The 21,288-nt window shown below is 39.7% G+C and overlaps 1 protein-coding gene across 2 annotated transcripts in view; it reads right to left on the bottom strand.

Moving 5' to 3' along the window:
- SLC16A12 (solute carrier family 16 member 12) overlaps window positions 1-21,288 on the bottom strand; it is a 74,115-nt gene that overhangs the window by 3,957 nt on the left and 48,870 nt on the right. For both annotated transcript variants that reach the window (XM_033131405.1, XM_033131406.1), the window contains exons 2-6: window positions 14,434-14,676; window positions 9,282-9,385; window positions 6,422-6,565; window positions 4,246-4,825; window positions 2,040-2,299 (exon numbers count right to left, since the gene is read on the bottom strand). In XM_033131405.1, the coding sequence (XP_032987296.1) occupies window positions 2,040-2,299; window positions 4,246-4,825; window positions 6,422-6,565; window positions 9,282-9,385; window positions 14,434-14,543 (1,198 nt within the window). In that variant the 5' untranslated portion in view covers window positions 14,544-14,676. The remainder of the gene's footprint in view (window positions 1-2,039; window positions 2,300-4,245; window positions 4,826-6,421; window positions 6,566-9,281; window positions 9,386-14,433; window positions 14,677-21,288) is intronic.

The following is a 21,288-nucleotide window of genomic DNA, read 5'->3' as shown; positions in this document are numbered from 1 at the left end:
AGCAGCAAACAGAAGAGACTGAGAAGAAAGTTGTCATTCTAATTAAATAAGAGAAGTATTACAATAAGTACTCACACTCTACGCCCCTAATACCTAGCAATGAGTGTAATGTCTGATTTACCAAATAAAGGCCGTGGATTGAAAAAAGGACCCAGGAATCCCAATTTCATGTATGTCCTATGACTTTTTAACAGAATTACACTACTCCTAAAGGTTAGTAAACACAAAAACTGACTATGAAGGGGGGATGTGGGAAGATTTGGGGGGCCATTTTCAAAAAACAGGACGAAACATATCGTCCTATATCATGGAGTTTAAACTGACCCAGAATTTTCATCTGTAGCCATTAAGCAGCCAGTTTCCCGTTGTTTGCTGCTTTAGCAACTGCTAGGGTTTAGAAGTAACCCTAAACTGTCTATTCACAACAGCAGCCAAAGTGGAAATCCTGCCTTCTTCAAAAAATTTCCTTCTTTTCCTTCTAGGCACATGTTTGGCTCATTTCTCTTTGGCCTGTCTTCAGAAACCTTCCTTCTCTTGGTTTTAATTTAGACAGGTAATAATCTGGACCAGGTATTCTCACTCTAGTGAGTTTGCCAATCACAAGAAAGCTGGCTGCGAATGTAGATTCCTGGAACTCACCCCCAAAGATTCCGATCGCAGTGGGAGGGTCAAGGAATCTGCATTTTCATAAGGGATTCTGATGCAGGTGGTCCCAGGACCGCAGTCTGAGAGACACTGGTCTGGATCATGAACTCCAGGAAGGAGGAACAGGTTGCAGCCTGTTTGCTGCTATACCAACAGCACCAAGTGCAATGCTGGTGTGCACAAGCAATACAGATGTATTCCATCACTCGTTTAATCACCCTTTACATTTCTGTAGCAGTTTAGAGTTTGTAAAACATTCTAGATGCTTTATCTGATGACTCCCAAATCTGTATGTCAAATCTGGCCCCCCTCTAAAGCTCAGATTTCATCCTTAAACAGCTCTATTGGTCATTCGACTGGGTATTTCAGATATCTCAATATGTCTAAACATTCATTATTTTTCTGTCAAAGCCACTTTCTCCAACTTCCTTATTTCTTTTAACCATGCCATTATTTTCTAAGTCATTTTGGACTTCTTGCTCTCCTTCACCCCCATATGCTAAATTCAATTGATTTTCTTTCTTTCTTTCTTTCTTTCTTTCTTTCTTTCTTTCTTTCTTTCTTTCTTTCTTTCTTTCTTTCTTTCTTCTTCTATCTCTCTCTCTCTCTCTCTCTCTCTCTCTCTCTCTCTCTCTCTCTCTCTCTCTTCTCTTCTCTCTCTCCTCTCTCTCTCTCTCTCTCTCTCTCTCTCTCTCTCTCTCTCCTTTCTCTTTCTCTCTTTCTCTCTTTCTCTCTTTCTTTCTTTTTATATAACTTCCTCCTTGGTCCCAGAGCTCATTTTCATTTCTGCTGCAGCAGCCCTAGTTCAGGCCTTTATCAGTTTGCTCCTGAACTATTAGAATGAAATCCTAACTGCTTCTCCCCTGAATAACCAGATCAATTGCTAGATCACATTTTCTAAAATATACTCTTTATCATATTACCCCTTTGCACAAAAACTGTAATACTACCATAGTCTCTGAAGCATACAGGGTCCCAGGTCCTTTGGCTGGCACTCAACACTTCACTCCAATGCCCACACTTACCTTTTCAGCCTTACCACCACTGTCTCCTATTAAAATCCCATACTCCCACCAGACTTCCTTCTGAATGGGCCTGACTTATTTATAAGTCTGAAAAGCTGCTCCATGCAGTTGCTCCCATTAATACTGTAGAATGGAACCAAGACCCTAATTTGGGACATGTTCTTTCCAGGTAGGCCAAGGTCCCTACTTAGTGAGAAGAAGATTGTAAAACAAGAATGTAGTTCAGATCATGATGTTTTGGTGGCTCTTGCATCCCTTTCTCTTTTACTCTTTCCCAACTTACTTCCAATTCTTATTTTCTGTATGTGAGTTCACTGTTTTCACATCAATACAGTAAGAGGTGATTAGGGGTTCTCTCTGGAAACTTACCTGCAATGGGTGGGCTCACCAAGTATGGCACTGCATGAAGGAAGTACACCACCCCGAGTGCTGATGACAAAGAGGTGGTCCCCACTATTTCTGCGGTCACGACTGGGATCAAAGTCACATAGGCACCATCGAAGTAGCCAAATGTACACGAGAAAGGCACGAGCAGAGGGAGACTTTGAAGCATTGGGAGGCAGAGATAGCAGAGCCCATCTAGTCCCACGGCAAAGAGGTAGCAAACATATTGGTATTTCTTCAGACACCTGTGGATTGAAGAATAAGAATGAGCGCAGTATGCACAGGTCCTGGCAGAGAGCGTGAGGACATGGCCGTGCCGCCGTAAGTCCTGCAGCTGTTCACAGAGATGGCTTCCCCATCGTGTGTTGTCTGCATTGTCTTCCTATCTTTCTTTTGGTGTTTGCAAATACAAGAATTTATCTCCTTAGAAAGCAGGGTGCGGCAGAAAATAACACATGCTCTACAATTAGAAAGAAATTTGAATCCAGTTCTATCACCTACTAACTGCCGAACACTAACTTCAGTTTCTTTAAATGTAAAATGGGAAGGTTACTATCTCATCGGGTTACGCTAAGGATAGTTGTGAAATAACATGTAGTGTCAAGAAACTAACATTTTCTACCATATTAGATAACATGCTTTCAGATATGTTGTCCATTGGTATCTGGCACAACATACATGCTCAATAACCTAAGTGGTTACACAAAGAGGAAGCCATAATATGAAGACATTAAAATGATTTGCCAGAGACTATGAATGTCTTGTACTGGACTGGACTTATTTCAAGTCCTCCCCAGTGAAACTTCCAGTAACACTTTCTCTCTGTAGCTCCAAACCTATGATTTCTCTCTGTAGCTCCAAAAATATGATACCCATTATTTCAAAGACTCTGTATAATAACATCAGTACAAGCCGTTTGTGTTTTACAAATGTTTTTCCACCCACAGTCTCATTTGAGCCTCACAAAATGCTGTGAAGTTTACAGGCAAATATTGCACTGGCCTGTTTTACAGATGAAGACCCTTGAGGATCTGAGGGGTCGGTGATTTTCTCTAGGTCCCAGGGATAATAAGAGGCAGGGCCAGCATAAGAACCTTCTATCAGACCTACACAAGGCTTCTTGATGTTGAGTTATTTGATTGTAAAGCCAGAAATCCCTGCTCTCCCCCTCTTCCTTAACCATTAAAAATATAGAATTAATCCTAACTATTATATTCATAACATGGCAGTTGGATCCTGATTGATTACCCAAATTAAAATATGTGAGAAGCCACATAATCATAGCTCTCCCAGGTCATAGCTCAAGTGTGAAGAGTCCATCATTTAGGAGAATATGAGTAGCTTGCTATCTTCAATCCAAACAGATAAGCATTTGTTGAAGAAACGATTTAGTAGATTTCTTAGACCTTTGGTTTCTAAGCCTCAAAGTATGGAAGTATTTGCTATTTGCACTGTCAAACATAAATATGTGGCCACAGATCATGTGTTCTTACTGTCCCTGATCCTCCTTCCTGGACTGGATTCTGCTCCTCTCTCCACTGCCAGCCAGGTTCTGAGGTGATGCAAAAGAAACTAAGACCACGACTCCCAGCTATAAATTGTCTTACCTGAGGACTGACTTGACTTAGGATGGAATTAAATCTGTCACCATAACTTGTAGTTGCCCTCGTGTTCTGCAATTTAGAAATACCCACCATCCTAAACCATCTAGAACAGGGGTCGGCAAACTATGGCCAAATCCAGCCCACCACCTGTTTTTGCACTACCTGTGAACTAAGAATGGCTTTTCCATTTTTGAATGGTTGGGGGGAAAAAAACAAAAGAACAATATTTTGTGACATGTCAAAAGTATAAGACAAATTCAAATTTTAGTGTCCATAAATCAAGTCTTACTGGAACACAGCCACTCTCATTTGTTCACATATTGTCTATGGCTGTTTTTGTGCTACAACAGCAGACATGGGTAGTTGCAATCATATGACCCACAAAGCCAAAAACGTTTACTACCAATCCCTTTATAGAAAAAGTTTGCCAACTTCTGACTAGAAGAACCAGCAAGGGAGTTGCCTTTAGATATTGAAAACTTGTCAGCATTATTCAGATCTAGGTATTCGACAAGGAAAGGGGCTGAGGGAAACTCCAAACTTAAAGTTGCCTGGTGGGGAACCAACGGTGGATTCACGAATTTTACCTTCTGTCGGTTAGCCATCCAAATGTGACATTGCCAACAATGTCAATCACGCCAAGTATGGACATAAGAAAAGCAGCTTGCTGGTGACTCACTCCAACACTCAAGGCATAAGGCACCAAGTAGACAAAGAGAGGGCTGCAGCCGTAAGCCATAAACAGAACAGAGATGGCTAACACAACAAAATCTGACATCAGCAAAAAACTGTATTCCTGCTGCAAAGAGCGACAGAGGCGGGCCTGCACCCATTCTTTAGTCAAAGTTGAATAGGGAGACGCCTGCTGAAAGTCTCGTTTCTCAGTTCTACAGATTTGCTTCTGTTCTGGAGTTGTGTGGTCCTCTGTAAGAGTAATTGGCCGCATCAAGGCACCGCAAACACAGAGATGTAAAACAAAGCCCCCAAGAATGAGTAATGCGCCCCGCCAGGAAAACTGTTCAATAAGGAACTGAACCACAGGAGCCAAGATGAAGGTGCCAATGCCACTTCCCGACATGGCAATCCCATAAGCAAGGGCTTTCCGTCTGCTGAAATACTTGCCAACCATGGCAATAGCTGGAGAATAACAAAGTGCAAATCCAAGACCTGGGGATAAAGAGAACACCGTGAGTGCTGGTACACCATGAACAGCCAATGAAAGAAAGCATCTCAGAATGAAGTTATTTGGGTTAAAGACAACCTGACCTTCTGTTAAACCCTTTTAAAACTGTTTCCTACACCAACCTGAAAGTGGGCCTCCCCTCACCAGTCATCCACAATTTGGAAAGTATAGCATACGTATGATTTTCTTCTCGGAAAGAAAAACCTTAAGGAAAGAAGGCTTCTTAAACGAAATGAAATGAAGAACTTAAAAACTATTATACCAACTACGTTGGAATCAACTAGAAAATAAGGATAATGCTGACCTAAGAAATTATTCTCTCCAACAGCACCTCTTTTTAACTGAAATTATCCAGAGAATTGCCTCAACCCTTCACTGCCCGTGAAGACACGCTCTGATCATCTGGACCACTCTGGAATTTGGGTGTAAATAGCATTTATGACCCCATGAAAGTTCCAGAGTAATTTCACGTAATTGGGAAACATCATACCAATTTTATACATGGACATCGCATGTACACATAGCAACCTGAAAACATCCCTTAAAGCCAGCAGAAAGCCTTTTAAAGATTTCCAGCTTCTATTCCTTTTAAGTCAAGAAAATCTGAAGGACTTTAAACCTAGAATTCATGGCATCTAATGTCAAGGAAGGAAACAGAGAACTACCTGCAGTGCCTGTTCCCATCTGCAGTGCAGGGTCACCAATGACCCCAACTGGCCTGGGTTTCCCAGATGGAAGACTCAGTGCTAAGACCAGGACATTCCCGAGAAAACTGGGATGACTGGACACCCTAGCAACCAGGCCTTTGGGTCACATGGGACAGATAACTTTTTTCTCCAACAGAACTAAATGTATAGCCTCTCTGTGAGATTATATCATGCATCGGCCTGATCATGCTACCCCTATGGCACGGTGCCTGGCATGAGTTAGTGCCACTCTCCACACCCCTCTGAGGGATGGGGCACACTGCTACTCCAGTCCCACCGACCCACCCCCCGTTGATCCCACCCATTCCCCTTATGGAATACACAGATGTTGCTTTTCTTTCTATGGGGTTCATTATGATTCTCTAAAGTATACTGCCATTACATGACACTGAGAGAGAAGGTGTAATACAAGAATATTCACAACAGGGGGCTTTCTTTTTTAAATTGGCAACCCCCATTTATTGGAGAATGATATTCACTATAAAGCAAGGGCAACTCAGTTGACAGCAAATAGTATTTTAATGTCTTGGCAAAGACATCGGGAGGTTGATCATTGCTGAAAATTTACATTACGCTGGCTAATATCCTGTAGCTTCTGAGTATAGAATCTCAGCCATACACTGCTGCCAAAGGGAAAGCTAACAGTTCCTTTTGTCATGCGGCTGAATTAAAGTGGTGATACAGTTTCATTACGTAGTACAGTCGATGGCATTTCGAGCTCTTTGGTTTAACTGCTAGGTAGGTAGATATAAGCTAGGTCAGTTAAATTATGCATCTAACAAAATAAATATTTTATGAATTACTGCTCTGTTGTTGTGCTTGACAAGCCCTGAATGGGGTGGGGGTGAGACAAGTGGAACAAAGTGCCCTTACCTGTAAGAACTCCCAGTGTGAGGTAGAGATGCTTCAGACTGGTGGCAAAGGAGCCCAGGATGAGACCAGTAGATGCAAGCAAGCCACCTAGCATGATTCCCACTTGACAGGATAAATGGTTACTGACAACACTCCCAAGTGGAGCTTCAAAAACAATAATACACAGGTTCAGCAAAAAGGCCTTGAGGGAACGTGAAAAGTAGGGGTCTTGCATGGGCAGAGCAGAGAATGAGTGACCTTTAAAGCATCAAGCCTCTCCCCCCCAACCCCACCCCACATGCTCATTCTATAGATCTGGAAACTGAGGAGCGAGGCAATGAATCGTCCATGGGCACACAGAGAATAAGCAGCAAAGCTGGAACTAGGATCAAGTCTCCTGACTTGACTTCAGTGTTCATTCCACTTACCCATTCTATTACAGTCAACATCCCAGGACTATGGGGTGTTGTTTAAACAGTGAGTCAACTCCTTATTTAAACTACACGTGCACAGGATGTACCTTGTATGTTTCCTATAGTATTGCTCATACACCATGAGCAATAATTGTGGCAGTTAATTGGAAAGAAGGAAAGTAGGCAATACTGCGTGGTCAGCAGTGTCACGCAGAAAAAGGCCAAGGAGAGAGATCACAGACAAATGCTACAATCTGGCATTGTTTTCAGGCTTTAGGAAACCCTACAGATGAGAAGTCAAAGCCCAGAAAATTTTAAGAAAATGCTCACACCCATGCTGACATTTTGGTCAGCCTCATTCCATTCGTGGCAGAATTGTACGAACCTTCAGGTTTATAGACTATTAAAACTGGAAGAGGTTAAGGAGAAACTGAAGTTCAGGGGAATGTGACATGCCCAAGATCATGAGAGGTATAGCTCAGGGCACCTGACAACGAGTGCGGGGTTATTTCACCTTTTTACTCTGGCTCCTTGTGTCTCCCGGACTGACGGCAAGGAGGAAACCATGTAAGGTTCTTCCTAAGGAACAATTCATGCTGACACCAGTACTCCTAGTGACAAGAGTCACCAGAAGAGCCAGTTCTCTACAGTATAAGTTTTATATTGATCAGGTTGAAATTTGGGCCTGACTCAAATGTACAGGATAGAATCCATGATCAGCCTGATGTTTCCTATCTAGTTAAAACAGTGGCTGGCTGTATATATAACCCCAGGAGCTCGGAAATGAGCAAGTATCTTGAAACTATGTCTAATTCTCCAGGCTGTTGCTGCTATAGTTGTTGGAAAAGTGACAAAATTTTCACCAAATTCAGTGAAAAATGCTCACTTCTCGGTTCATGATAGGATAGATACATCCCCAATGAGTGTCCTAGATGTGATTCTGCAGCCTCTTGTTCACTCTGTACACAGCTAATATTGCCAGGTGAGCAAGTGGGTGTACGGTGATTGCGTACAACAGGCCTCAGGTCCTCGCATGGAATTAAAATAGGCTGCATAGTTAAGGTGATGCTACCGTGACCCTGCTTTAGCTCAATACCTCACGTCGTCATTGTGACCACATTGGTCACTGAAGCTCATTTACTCCTCTTTTGAGGATTATAAATATTCTCAAAACATAAAAGTGAGGGAAATGAGTCACCTGTATCCTCTGAGAAAGACAAGCATGGCTCTCTTGGTGTGCTCCTACAAAGGCTGTGACTAATCATGGGAACTTGAAAACCCAGTGACTGTCTTACTGCTTTAAAAAAATATACATATACAGACAGGCTAGAAAACCCAAAGATACGATTGTTTTTGGATCCCTTTCGACCCTTCAGTGTTCTCAGTAGAAAGAATCAATTCAGCCTTTTCATGAAACCTGCTGCCAGTCCTAGAATGGCTCTCAAGTGACCTCCAACCAGGGAAATAAATTGCAGCACGATTTATCTGATTCCTGAGCATGTACACTTTTTTTTCTAAAAATAAATAGAAACTAGTACCTACACTGGAATCAGATGACATTATTTATGAGTTACTAAATAATATAGTATTTCCCTCTTGCCACCAAGACATGGCCTGAAAAGATAACAGTTTTCTGAAATATTCAGGAATCATCAAAATGAAAGGATTAAATGGGTCTAGCCTGCAAATAGATTGTACCAATTTGACTCAATCTCGGAAACTCTTTAATAACTTTGGTTTGAAAATTATAAAAAGAAAAATCTCAAGATTAGTCTTCCTCTCATATATGGACGGAATGGGAGATTCCATGAATTTTGAGAGCACTCTCTGTACCCTATATATAGCACCTTCGGGATTTTTTGAATGAAATTACAGCCATAGAGAATGTGTCATCTCGTAATTACATCATTCTATACTTCCCGAATACTTGTCTAAGACTGAAGATTTATGCATGAGAAATGATATCTCTGAGACAAAGTTTGAAACCTCTAGGAAGGAAACAAAATGAAAACAAGATTTGAGATGCACTGCACATTTTGTTTGCACTCCTTTAAGGAGATCATGTAGAAATGGTTCACGGTACTATCCAATGACTGTTTACATGACTGAGAATGAGGGGATTACAGCATTTGAAGAAAGAAACCAAACATATACTGTATGATTATCTGCTTGCAAAATCAGGACAAGTCCTATGATGCCCAACACCCTGTCTTTATATGGAAGAACAAAATGGCATGTGTCCTTCTGAGTTATTAAGTACCTATTCCATCTGACATCAGCCAAGACCATTAATTTCAAGAGCACATTGGTTGGGTTTGACAGAAGATAGGATCAACATTTTCTTTTAGTCTTAGCCAATTTTTACCCTGCTACTTAGAAAACTTGGTAATCAAAGGCAGTAGAAGGTCATTGTCATGTACAGTTTGAGAGTAGCCAGTAATTGTCTATCCCTGGTAAATAATACTCACCACAGAGCATGGTCATACAGTCTACAATGGAATGGATCCACGCTGTTTGTGCATAATCCTGAGCAAAGTATGTCTGGAACTCCACAAAAAAAATTGAAATACATCTGAAAAATACAGTGCAAGCATGTTTTACACACACACCCACACACACAAAAAGAATGAACATGGACATTTGAATGAACATTTGAATCAGAGCTTAAAGCATGACGTCCTAATTCAGGACAGGAAGCTTTTAGAGCCCAGTAATAACAGGAGAAGAAATCAGGCCTTGTGGCTTGGGGATGAGGTAGGAGGTTATCAGTCTCCTTGGATAGGGCTATATTCCAATTCATTATGTTTCAGCAGCCCATAATAGCCTCTTATTTCACTCTCCCTCCTCTCCAGTTGCTGCTGGATGCAGCACATTAAAAGGATCATTCACCATGATTAAGTGGGATTTATCCCTGGGGTGCATAATGGTTCAACATAAATTGATCAGTGTGATACATCACATTAATATAATGAAAGAAAAGAATCACATGATCATCTCAATAGATGCAGAAAAAGCCTTTGATAAAATTCAACATCCATTCATGATAAAAACTCTTAACAAACTAGGCATAGAAATAACATATCTCAACATAATAAAGGCTATACATGACAATCCCACAACTAACATCACACTCATGGGGTGGCCGGTTAGCTCAGTTGGTTGGAGCGTGGTGCTAATAGCACCAAGGTTGCCAGTTTGATCCTGGCATGGGCCACTATGAGCTGCGACCTCCTTAAAAAAAAAAAAAAAAAAAAAAAAAATCACACTCAATGGTGGAAGGTTGAAAGTGTTTCCTCCAAGATCAGGAACAAGACAAGGGTGCCCACGTTCACCACTCCTATTCAACATAGTACTGGAAGTCCTAGCTAGAGCAAACAGGCAAGAAAAAAATATAAAACGTATCAGAATTGTAAAGGAAGAAGTAAAATTGTCTCTATTTGCAGATGACAAGATTTTACATAAAGAATATCCTAAAGACTCAACCAAAAAAAACTTGTTGTCACGCAGCAGCCTAACCGTCTGCCCTCTCATGCCTATCCCTAAAGAAAGAAGAGTCTGTGAGACTGTTCCTTTCAGGCACTTTGCTTCACCTTTGTGCTTACACTTCATATCTCTCTGTTTGGCCCCCAAAAGATGGTTGGTCAGCCAGTGACGGGTAAGATTCCTCACGGGAGGAACAACCCAAGCCAGGCGGAACCCCGTGGGGACCACCAGGAGAACTCACGGGGTCGACAGAGGTGGGCACAGTCCCCCACCTTCCCCTGGCTAAGGAGAGCTTCTGCCTATGTGGCTATATTCCTTCCCACAACCCGCTTGGGAAGTGAGTCAATGATATGATAACATCAGTTCTCCTTCCATTCTTATCAATAAGTTTCAGCATAAAGGATTTGTCCCTGGGGAGGCACATACCATAATTGTTAAGACGTCATGGGACTTTCTATTCCAGCTGTTTGCAGGCAAGGGTGATTGATTTGAATCAGTTTTCTGGTATGATGTATGGAGAAAACAATACTACTTCGTATGTGTATATCAGTAAAAGCCAGGAGGCGGCCCAAGTCGGGGCTCTCAGTCCTTTGAGGCTGGGAGACCCTTGGCCCCCTGTTTTATAACTATCTTGATTTCTGTTTCTTTCTTAACCCTTTGCCGCCTCTTTTCGTTCTCTCACTGCCTGTGTTGCGCTGGATGCGACAAAAACTGTTAGATCTAATCAGTGTATTAAATAAAGTTGCAAAATATAAAACTCACATACAAAAATCATTAGCATTTCTATACACTAACAACAAAATTTCAAAAAAGAAATAAAGAAATCAATCCCACTTACGATAGCATCAAAACCAATAAAACGGGAATAAATTTAAGAAAGGAGGTGAAAGATCTTTACAAGAAATTATAAGACATTGATGAAAGAAATCAAAGAAGATTCAAACAAATGGAAAGGTATCCTGTGTTCATGGATTGGAAAACAATATTATTAAAGTCAATAAGACCAAAAATCATCTATAGATTCACTGCAGTCTCTATCAGGATTCCAATGGCGTTTTTTTTTTTTTTAAAAAACAGAAGTAGGAAAGATGCTCCTAAAATTCATATGGAACCACAAAAGACCCTGAATAGCCAAAGAAATCCTGACAAAGAAGAACAAAACAGGGAGTATCACATTTCCTGATTCAAGCTATACTATAAAGTTATAGTCACCAAACAGTATGGTGATGGCATAAGAACAGACAAATAGAGCAAAGGAATAGAATCAAGAGCCCAGAAATAAACCTGAGCATATCCAGTCAATTAATATTTGACAAAGGAGCCAAGAATACTCAATGGAAAAAAGACTGTCTCTTCAATAAGTGGTGCTGGAATAATAGGATATACACATGTAAAAGAATGAAATTAGACCCCTATCTTACACCACTCACAAAACAATTAACCTGAAATGGATTAAAAACTTAAATGTAAGACCTGAAACCATGAAACTCCTAGAAGAAAACATAGGGATAAATATCCTTAACATGGGTCTTGGTAATGATTTTTTTGGATATGACACCCAAAGCACAAGCAATAAAATCAAAAACAAATAAGTGGGACTGTATCAAACTAAAAATCCCCTGCACAGCAAAAGAAACAGCCAACAAAGTAAAAACACAACCTATAGAATGAGAAAAAATATCTGCAAACCATATAGCTGATAAGGGTTTAATATCCAAAACACATATAAATAACTCATTCAATTCCACAGTAAAAAAACTAAGTAACCCAGTTAAGAAATGGGCAAAAGACCTCAATAGACATTTTGCCAAGGAAGATGTACAAAAGGTGAACAGATACATGAAAATATACTCAACATCACTAATCATTAGGGAAATGCAAATTAAAACCACAATGAGCTATCTCCTCAAGGTCTATTAGAACGGCCATTATCAAAATACAAGAGATAACAAATGCTGGTGAGGATGTGAAGAAAAGGAAACCCTTGTGCACTGTTGGTGGGAATGTAAACTGGTATAGCTACTATGAAAAACAGTATAGAGGATCCTAAAAAATATATAAATAGAACCACATGTGATCCAGCAATTCCATTGCTGGGAATATATCCAAAGGAAATGAGGAAATGAAAACACTAACTTGAAGCGCTATCTGCACCCCCATGTTCATAGCAGAATTATTTACAATAGCCAGGACATGGAAACAACCTAAGTGTCCATCAATGGACGAATGGATAAAGAAGTGTAAAAAATATATATGTGTGTGTGTGTGTGTGTGTGTGTGTGTGTGTGTGTGTGTGTGTACACACAATGGAATATTATTCAGCCACAAAATAATGAGGAAATCCTATAATTTATGACAACATGGATAGATCTTGAAGGCATTATACTAAGTGAAATAAGTCAGACAAAGAAAGACAAATATTGTATGATCTCACTTATATTTGGAATCTTAAAAACAAACAAACAAACAAACTCATAGGAAAAGAGATTAGCCTTATGGTTACCAGAAGCAGAAATGTGGGGAAGGGGTAAGCGGAGGAAGGTGGTCAGAGGGTACAAACATCCGGTTATAAGATAATAAGTACTAGGGATGTAAGGTACAACATGATGACTACAGCTGCCACTGCTGTGTGAGATATAGGAAAATTGTTCAGAAAGTGAACCCTGAGAATTCTCTTCACAAGGAGAAAATTTGTTTTTCCTTCTTTTTCTTCTTCCTTTTCTTTTTATTGTATCTATTTGAGAAGATGGATGTCAGCTGAACCTATTGTGGTAATCATTTCACAGTATATATAAATCAAACCACCGTGCTGTATACCTTAAACTTATACAATATGTTCATGATTTCTCCACAAAACTGGAAATAAAAAAACAAAAGACAAAAAGAATTAATTGTCCAATAGGTACTGATCCTCAGAATTGACACATCACCCTGTAGACTGCTTTCCTTGTCCCCATCTCCAGTTCTCTCGATTGCTTCCTGGTTCATAACATTTAGATTCTGATGTTGTCTATGCCTTCACCCTTTTCTCTTCCAAGCTTATTCTGCTCAGGTAGCCTCCTCTCACCCTCTTCCAGTAACTTCTGATAACATGACTTTGCTACCAGCCACAACCCTCTTTTCTGGTTTCCAGCAACCCTTCCTATAAAGCACAGAACTCACTTCCAGAACTTTCCTGTCATGGGAATGATGGAAGCTTCCACATGTAAGAACCAAGATGAAAGAGAATCCTTTTAACTCTGTGACCGCCGCTCACCCAGAACACAAGATCCATAATACTGATACCAAATCCACATGCATCCAGTTTGAATCAGACTCAGCACCAATCATACTACTTTAAACAAGTCTACAGTTTATTACGACACATAATTAACCAGCCCTGATTGCAGCAGAAACAAACATCCTGCTTCTTTCCTGCGTTCTATGTTTATTATGAAGGTAATGTCAATGCTTTTATTGAGGATGCCATCAAATAAAGTTATTAGTGCGATTTCTTTCTTTGGCTGCTAAGTGTGCGCTGCCAGAGAAGAACAGAGTTTAATTTGAATGAAAGCACCTATAGAGGAAAGAGCTGGCACACGCAGGTTCCAAGTATGTATTTGTCCCAAGGAGTCTCAATGTATACACGTTTAGCTTAAGCATTTTCAACACTGTGCCCTTGGATAAAAGAAAAAGAGACAGAGAAGGAGATGTGAGCAAGTGAGACTGACAGAATCCCTGTATTTATGCAGAATCCCTTCAACCTAGAACTCAGCCCCCACCATGAGAGACAAATGCAGAATGAAGCAAAAGAATTTAAATTCTGGGTTTTAAGCTTCCAGTGGTTCAGTGTCTGGTGAGCCAAGAGATTTTCAAGGGCTATTTTGATCTTATATGTTTTGCCTTTCTAGGATGAGCTGCTTATGAAAACAGATGGCTGGAACAGCCACAATATTTAGTCTAAAAATATCTAACACTATGACTTTATGTGTCAGATCTTATGGAAGACACCACATTCCTTATAAAGAAAAAGATATCCGAGCAGTCAAAGGAAACACACACACCCCATTTAATGACAGGTTCAGAAGCAGAATGAAGCAGATTTAAAAGAAAAGATAAGCCAGATCACCTTAATAAATCAAGAAAAATCCCACCTACCTGGTTACTGCCCGAGTACAGATGGTGACAAGGAAACAGCCAGCCACAATCATCCAGCCCCAGCCTCCATCCGGAGGGGCGGTGGACTGAGCTCTATTTACTTTTGCCATAGTTTCGATTCTCTTCTCTTCTTTTCCAAGTTATTCCAACAGCCCAGTTATGATCTTGAAAGAATCTGCCGTCAACTTTTTGGTATTCAAAGACTGGCATAGAATGCTACCTGGCACATGGGTTACTGGCCATCTGAAACCAAAAATCAGAACATACTTGTATTTTATTGCCATTTCCAAAAACTGATTTTTTCACATAGCAAAAATAATAAGTTCCTGTTAAATATGATTATTTGTAACTATGAATACTGGACTGGGGCAAAGGCCATTAGTTGTCCTTAGTACCCACCCTCCTCCTTTTTAATAATAGGACCTCTCAAATTTCAGCCAAATCCACATAAATCCAGTTTGATTCCATTTTCCCTGGCCTTTCTTTAAGGTAGGTGTGGCAATGTGGTTTAGTCTACAAAAGGGATGCGGGGGAAAAAGTAAGAAATGCCACGTGTTGTTCATCAGCTCAAAAGCACTTTCCAGGACTTCCCCCATCCCCTTTCCCACAGCCTGAAACATGGATTTGGAGATGAGACCACACAGTTTCAACCACGCAGACCAGGACATTGCCCGAGGGAGGGGCTGGCACAACTACAGGAGAGAGCCTGAGTCCCAGTCCCCAAAGACTCTGGAGAAGGTCTGCCTCTCCAGGTCTGGACCTCACACACCTCTCACTGTAACAGGAAAGATAGAATAAGCTTCAATTTCATTTGAGCCTCTGTGTTTTGGAGTCTCTCTGCTACAACAGCCTATACTGTGCCCTAATATCATACTGAATGAGTCTGAGAGTAACTTCTTTGGCCTTTCTGACTCAGAATGCTATAATTTTTAAAGAGTGTAATTGAAGCAAAAAGAGAATGACGAAACAGAAAAGAGAGCTCAGAAGCTAGTACGTGATAATTCAATATAACTAAATAAGGTAGCAAAGACTGACAGAGAATAAAGGATCACTCCCTACATTATATTACAACTCTCCATTTAGCTCTTGACCTTGTAGATAGATCAGAGTTAAATGTGAATAAAAGAAATCATCAAAAATCTAGGTGAAAGTATAGGCAGATATTTATCTGCTCTCTAGAGAGAAGGACTCCCTGAGATGTAATGTAACAAACCAAGAGAAAATTTTGTTGATTTGTCTAAATTAAAATTTAACATTTCTATACATCTAAGCATTAATAAATAAAACGAACAGGTAAAACCTGAAGTCAGGGGTAGAAAAACATTAGGAAGATTAATTCACTCAACTACCAACACTTATTGAGTGTTTAATACGAGTTAGGCACTATTTCCGGTTACTGGGGATTCCGTGGCCAAGACTTGGGCCTACCTCTTCATCTTATTAGACATCATGTGAACGCGGGGAGACTGACAAAGATGGAGAGAACCACTGAAGAGTATAAATCTATCAAAAGTGTTAGAAGAGCAGTATTGGTATAAATATTAAGCCTATTGATTTAAAGAAAATCAAAATTATTATTTCAAATGATAATATTGCCAATCACTGGCCTAAGTGCTGAGTAAGAGCAAAAATACTGGTATCCAGGCTAAGCGAAAATAATACAGAGCTACCTTTTACAGAGAGCTAGCCACAGGCCACACTGCTAGTAAGCAGCATTGTAGACTGTATCTCAGTTAACCCTTACAATAACCAGAGGAGGTAGACATTAGTGTCCCCATTTTATAGATATAGAAACTCAGGCTAAAGAGATTAAGTAATTTGTCCAATTACTATTAACACTACCCAGCAGCAGTAAAAGGATATGAATCTTTGTCTTATTGTAAAGTCACTTTTCCTAACCGCTTCTACTGCATTTCCTTATTCCTTGTCATAAATTCATACACATTTTTGTCTAATCAGACACCTATAATTCTTGCTGATGACACACCAGTAGGATGGCATTCACTGCAGCATGATGCATCTAGAAATGCAGTTCTTTAAATGGTACCATTGGTATTTTCCCTGAAATATGCCTGTAGGTCACTGACTTGATCAGTCATGGAATTATCTGATTTCAAAGCCAAAACAACCTTCCAAAGGAATCTCCAATACGCTGGAGCTTCAGGATAAGTCTCTCTAAAACTTAACTTTGTGTCATGGGGAAATACTTTTTTTAAAAAACTAGTTTCAAGGGTACAAAACAACATAGTGATTAGACATTTCCATATATACCTCACAAAATAATAATCCCAATAAGTTTAGTACCCATCTGACACTGTATAGTTATTAGAATATTATTGACTATATTCCCTATGCTGTACTATATATCCCCATGACTATTTTTTAAATTATAATTGACATTCAATATCATTTTCTATTAGCTTCAGGTGTACAGCATAGTGGTTAGACATTTATATAATTTATGAAGTGACCCCCTCGATAAGTCTAGTACCCATCTGACACTATACATAGTTATTACAATGTTATTGACTATATTCCCTATGCTGTACTTTACATCATCGTGAGTCTTTTGTAACTACCAATTTGTACTTAATCCCTTCACTTTTCTCACCCAGTCCCCCAGTCTCCCTCCCATCTAGCAACCATCAGTTTGTTCTCTGTATCTATGGGTCTGTTTCTGTTTTGTTTGTTCATTTATTTTGTTCTTTAGATTCCACATATAAGTGAGCTAATATGGTGTTTACCTTTCTCTGTCTGACTTATTTAACTTAGCATAATACTCTCTATGTCTATCCATGCTGTTGCAAATGGCAAGATTTCATTTTTTTGTGTGTGTGGCATAGTAATATTGCATTGTATATATGTACCACAATTTCTTTATCCAATTGCAATTCCTATCAAAATACCAATGACATATTTCCACAGAACTAGAACAAATAATCCTAAAATTTATATGGAATGATAAAAGACCCTGAATAGCCACGACAATCTTGAAAAAGAAGAACGAAGCTGGAGGCATCAAGATACGTGATATCAAAGTACACTACAAGGCCATGGTAACCAAAACAGCATGGTATTGGCATAAAAACAAACACATAGATCAATGGAACAGAATCAAGAGCCCAGAAATAAATCCATGCCTATATATGGTCATTTAATCTATGAAAAAGGAAGCAAGAATATACACTAAGGTAAAGACGGTCTATTCAATAAATGGTGCTGGGAAAACTGGACTCATGTGCAAGAAAATAAAACTGGACCAACTTCTTACTCCATATGGGTCAGTACTTTTACTAGTCAACTAATTTCTTCCCCAGAATTAAACACTAAAAGAAAAATTCGCTTAATAGATCTATCATTAATCATTAATAGATCTATCACTGGTATCTTTGCCTTAATATATACTGCCTACTACAGCAGACAGAGCTAGTTGCCTACCCCAAATCCATAGTTCACCCCTTCCACCATTCCACCATAACCCGGGTTTTGTTCATGTATCTGCTCTATCTGCTCTCTTTCTGGCTCTCTTTCTGGAAGCCTGGCCCAATCCATTGTTTCACAGAATGGGTTTTGATTAGTTTCCCTTTCCCTTGTCAGTGAGTGATTAGGGATAGTATATGAAGTAATTCTAGCCAGTGAGCTATGAGGGACGTCCTTTGGAAAAGGTTTCCTTGCTCTTAAGAAAACACACAGGAAAGAAGACCCTCTTCCTTCTGAAGACATTTTGAATCTGGATATAATACCTGGAACTATGGCATCCACCTCCTAACTATGAAGAAAGCCTGAGGACAGTCAATAAGCCAAGGACAGCACAGCAGAAAGACGAAAAGAACCTGGGACCTTAAGGATGTCACTGAGCCACTGAATTAACCAATTCTGGAGCCACCCTATTTAGCTTGTTAGGTAATACATTTTACTTATTGTTGGAACTAGTTGATATTTCTGTTATGTCTGCCAAAAGAAACCAACTGGATACATGTCTTCAGACAGTGGTGTGCTGGATCCAACTGTTTACTGCATCTCATTCCCGTGCCATGTTTAGTGACATTATATTGATGGCTTGAAATCGGCCATGGTGGGAGTGTCTATTCCACAAAAATCATACACTGGAAACTACACATACAGCTTTTTATATCCTCTGAAAAAACCAGTTGTTAAACATTTACTAGCACACCACTGCAACCTCAGAGTAACTTAAAGTATATACAGTAAACATTCTATGACAAATGAAGTAAAGCCAAAGAACTAAGAAAGAATTTAAATATCTATGCAGTGAGCTAGCAACTTAGCTAGCTTCTCACCTTTTTAATAAGGCATTTTGTATGTCTTATTGGGCAGGGGTCATCAAACTACAGCCCTTAAGCAAAATTTGGCCTGCTGCCTCTTTTAGTAAATAAAATTTTGTTGGAACACAGCCACGCTCATTTACTTGCCTTTTGTCTTTGACTGCTTTCATGTAAAATGGCAACTGAGTAGTTGTAACAGAATGGACGGCTAGCCATACCTAAAGTATTTACTGTCTGGCCTTTTTCAGAGAAAGTGTGCAAACCCCTATTCTCGGGAGATGTGATGCATTGATCTGCAGAATAAAATGCCAATATTTGGGAGGACAGGACAGGAGATAATCAGCATTTATGACTTTGGAGGTCTCAGACACCTAAAAATCCAGAATTCCAAATTCTCTTGAAGAATTGAAAGCACTAAAGATACTGGGCTGCTGTTCCTTTGTGGCAGCCATGGGCTAGAGCCAAGTAACAATACCTTCGTTTGGTTAGGCCTGTATTCCCCACGTCATCCTGACCCTGGCATCCTGTATTGTCCAGCCCTTGGACCGTTTCACTCACGGACAACACCTGCTGGGCCCCTGGAAGCAACAAGCTTTTCAACTTCTGCCTATACTATGTTGCTATCAGTTTCTTGTACAGCCACACATGACTCACATTTATGGTATGGTTTATATCTAGTATTCTGTCACACGATTTCAACAGGACTAGCAATTGAGATTCTACCTCTATCTGCATACAAACACACACAACAGAGTTACTCATCAATTGGACACAATTAGACGCCAAGAGTCATGAAGTGACAGAATCAATTGTACAAGTAAAAAAGCCAAAGCTTAGATACCTCTGACTTGGTGTAGTCATAGCCCCGTTATAGGTTTTTCCACTGAAATAATCCCCAAGGTTAAGCTATTTTCCAACTTAAGACTCTAAAACCACCTAGCTACCCATAAATGTCCGATATGAAATCATCCTCTCAGTTAGTGCTGCCCAGTGCTGTAAAGAATGCTGAAACAGCAGTGTTGTGCAACAGCCCTTTGGAAAGCAATATAGTGCGACGGATCAAGAACTGGAAGTTATTCCTATTTTTTGAACAATAATCTCATTTATGAGAAGCTATCCTAAGGAAACAATTTAAAAGAAGTTCAACACTATAGGCAAAAAAATAACAGCTGCATTATGAATAATATATAAAACAGAAACAACCTAAGTGCTCAACAGCTGGGAAGTGTTTAGAGAGTTAGTGCTATATTAAATAAATGGACTAGTATACAACTGTTTAAAATTATAAACAAGAAGATAATATTATAATATGGGAGAACATTTATGATGCCATGTTAAAGCGAAAAAAAGTCTCTAAAATTGTGTGTGTCTTGTAAGAGAAGCTGTGTAAAACTTATGTAAAGGTTCTGTCCTTGTAACTGTCACAAATAATAGCAAAAAGGAATATAACTGGGCTGGTATAATTATGATTCATTTTCAAAATTGCATTCAATCCCATTTATATATAATTTTCTTAAGTAGATACTTCAGTTCTACTCCTATAGTATAAATATGAGCACAAAACTAGTTTCTCAAGGACTGAAAATAACCATACCATTTATTGATAGTACACAGTGAAAAGTAGGTGATTATTCCGTAGAGGACACACTATATTAAAAGCCTCTGGCAAAATAAAATGTGTCCTTTACAAAAATATTGAGTCTCATTAATTTTTCCTTTGCCTCTGCTATCCCCAGATAATTCCATTTTCATTTGTTTTAGTTGAGCGACCTCCCTTTGGCATTCCTACACTTTATAAGAACTGATTGGTGAGGACCTCTCAAAAAAATCAATGGCGTGCAAGTCCAAATAAAAAATGTAACACTCCCGAGTACAGCTGTAGTGACAACATAACGAGCAAAGGTCTGTTGTAAGTTAGAGTCAACCTGGGTAAAGCCACAGCACAAGGAACATCCTCACAGGACCACAGGGCAGGGGAAATAACGGCTCTGAGAACATTGGCATGCAATCGTAGTTTTTCTAAGTTCTTAGTTTATTAGTGCTCTCATGAAAAATCTGCTCAGTCACCACAGATAAAGTCACTGACAAATCTGTACTCCTTCTTCTTGCCAGCACCACCATTGGCTTTTGCAGTCCTCCTAACTTCCTTCATTTTGTTTTTGCGTTCCTTTCACTGTTTTCTTGAGGTCTTTTTCTTCTCACAGAGGCCATGTCTTGCAAGTCTTTGTTTGGGTTCCTTTTACTTTGTGTAACCCAAGGAGTCATAAATCATGCCAAAGCCAGTTGTTGCCACCACCAGAATGGGCTCTGAATCCAAATACAAAGATGACATCTGGTGTGGTCTTGTACATTTTGGCTACTTTTTCCCGAATTTCTGTCTTAGGTACTGTTGCCTTCCCAGGATGAAGGACATCAATCACCATTTGTTTCCATTGAAGTAGTCTATTGGCCATGAACTTCCTGGTCCAGAGAGTTACTGTGTCGTTCATGATGGCGGCCGACCCTCAAGCAGCCAGGGAGGAAAAGAGCTGCAATAGAATTTTTAATCATTGCTCATGAACAGTCGCCC

Source organism: Rhinolophus ferrumequinum, chromosome 16, assembly GCF_004115265.2.
Source record: "Rhinolophus ferrumequinum isolate MPI-CBG mRhiFer1 chromosome 16, mRhiFer1_v1.p, whole genome shotgun sequence".
Lineage (NCBI taxonomy): Eukaryota > Metazoa > Chordata > Mammalia > Chiroptera > Rhinolophidae > Rhinolophus > Rhinolophus ferrumequinum.
This window is presented reverse-complemented; position numbering and strand designations above follow the sequence as displayed.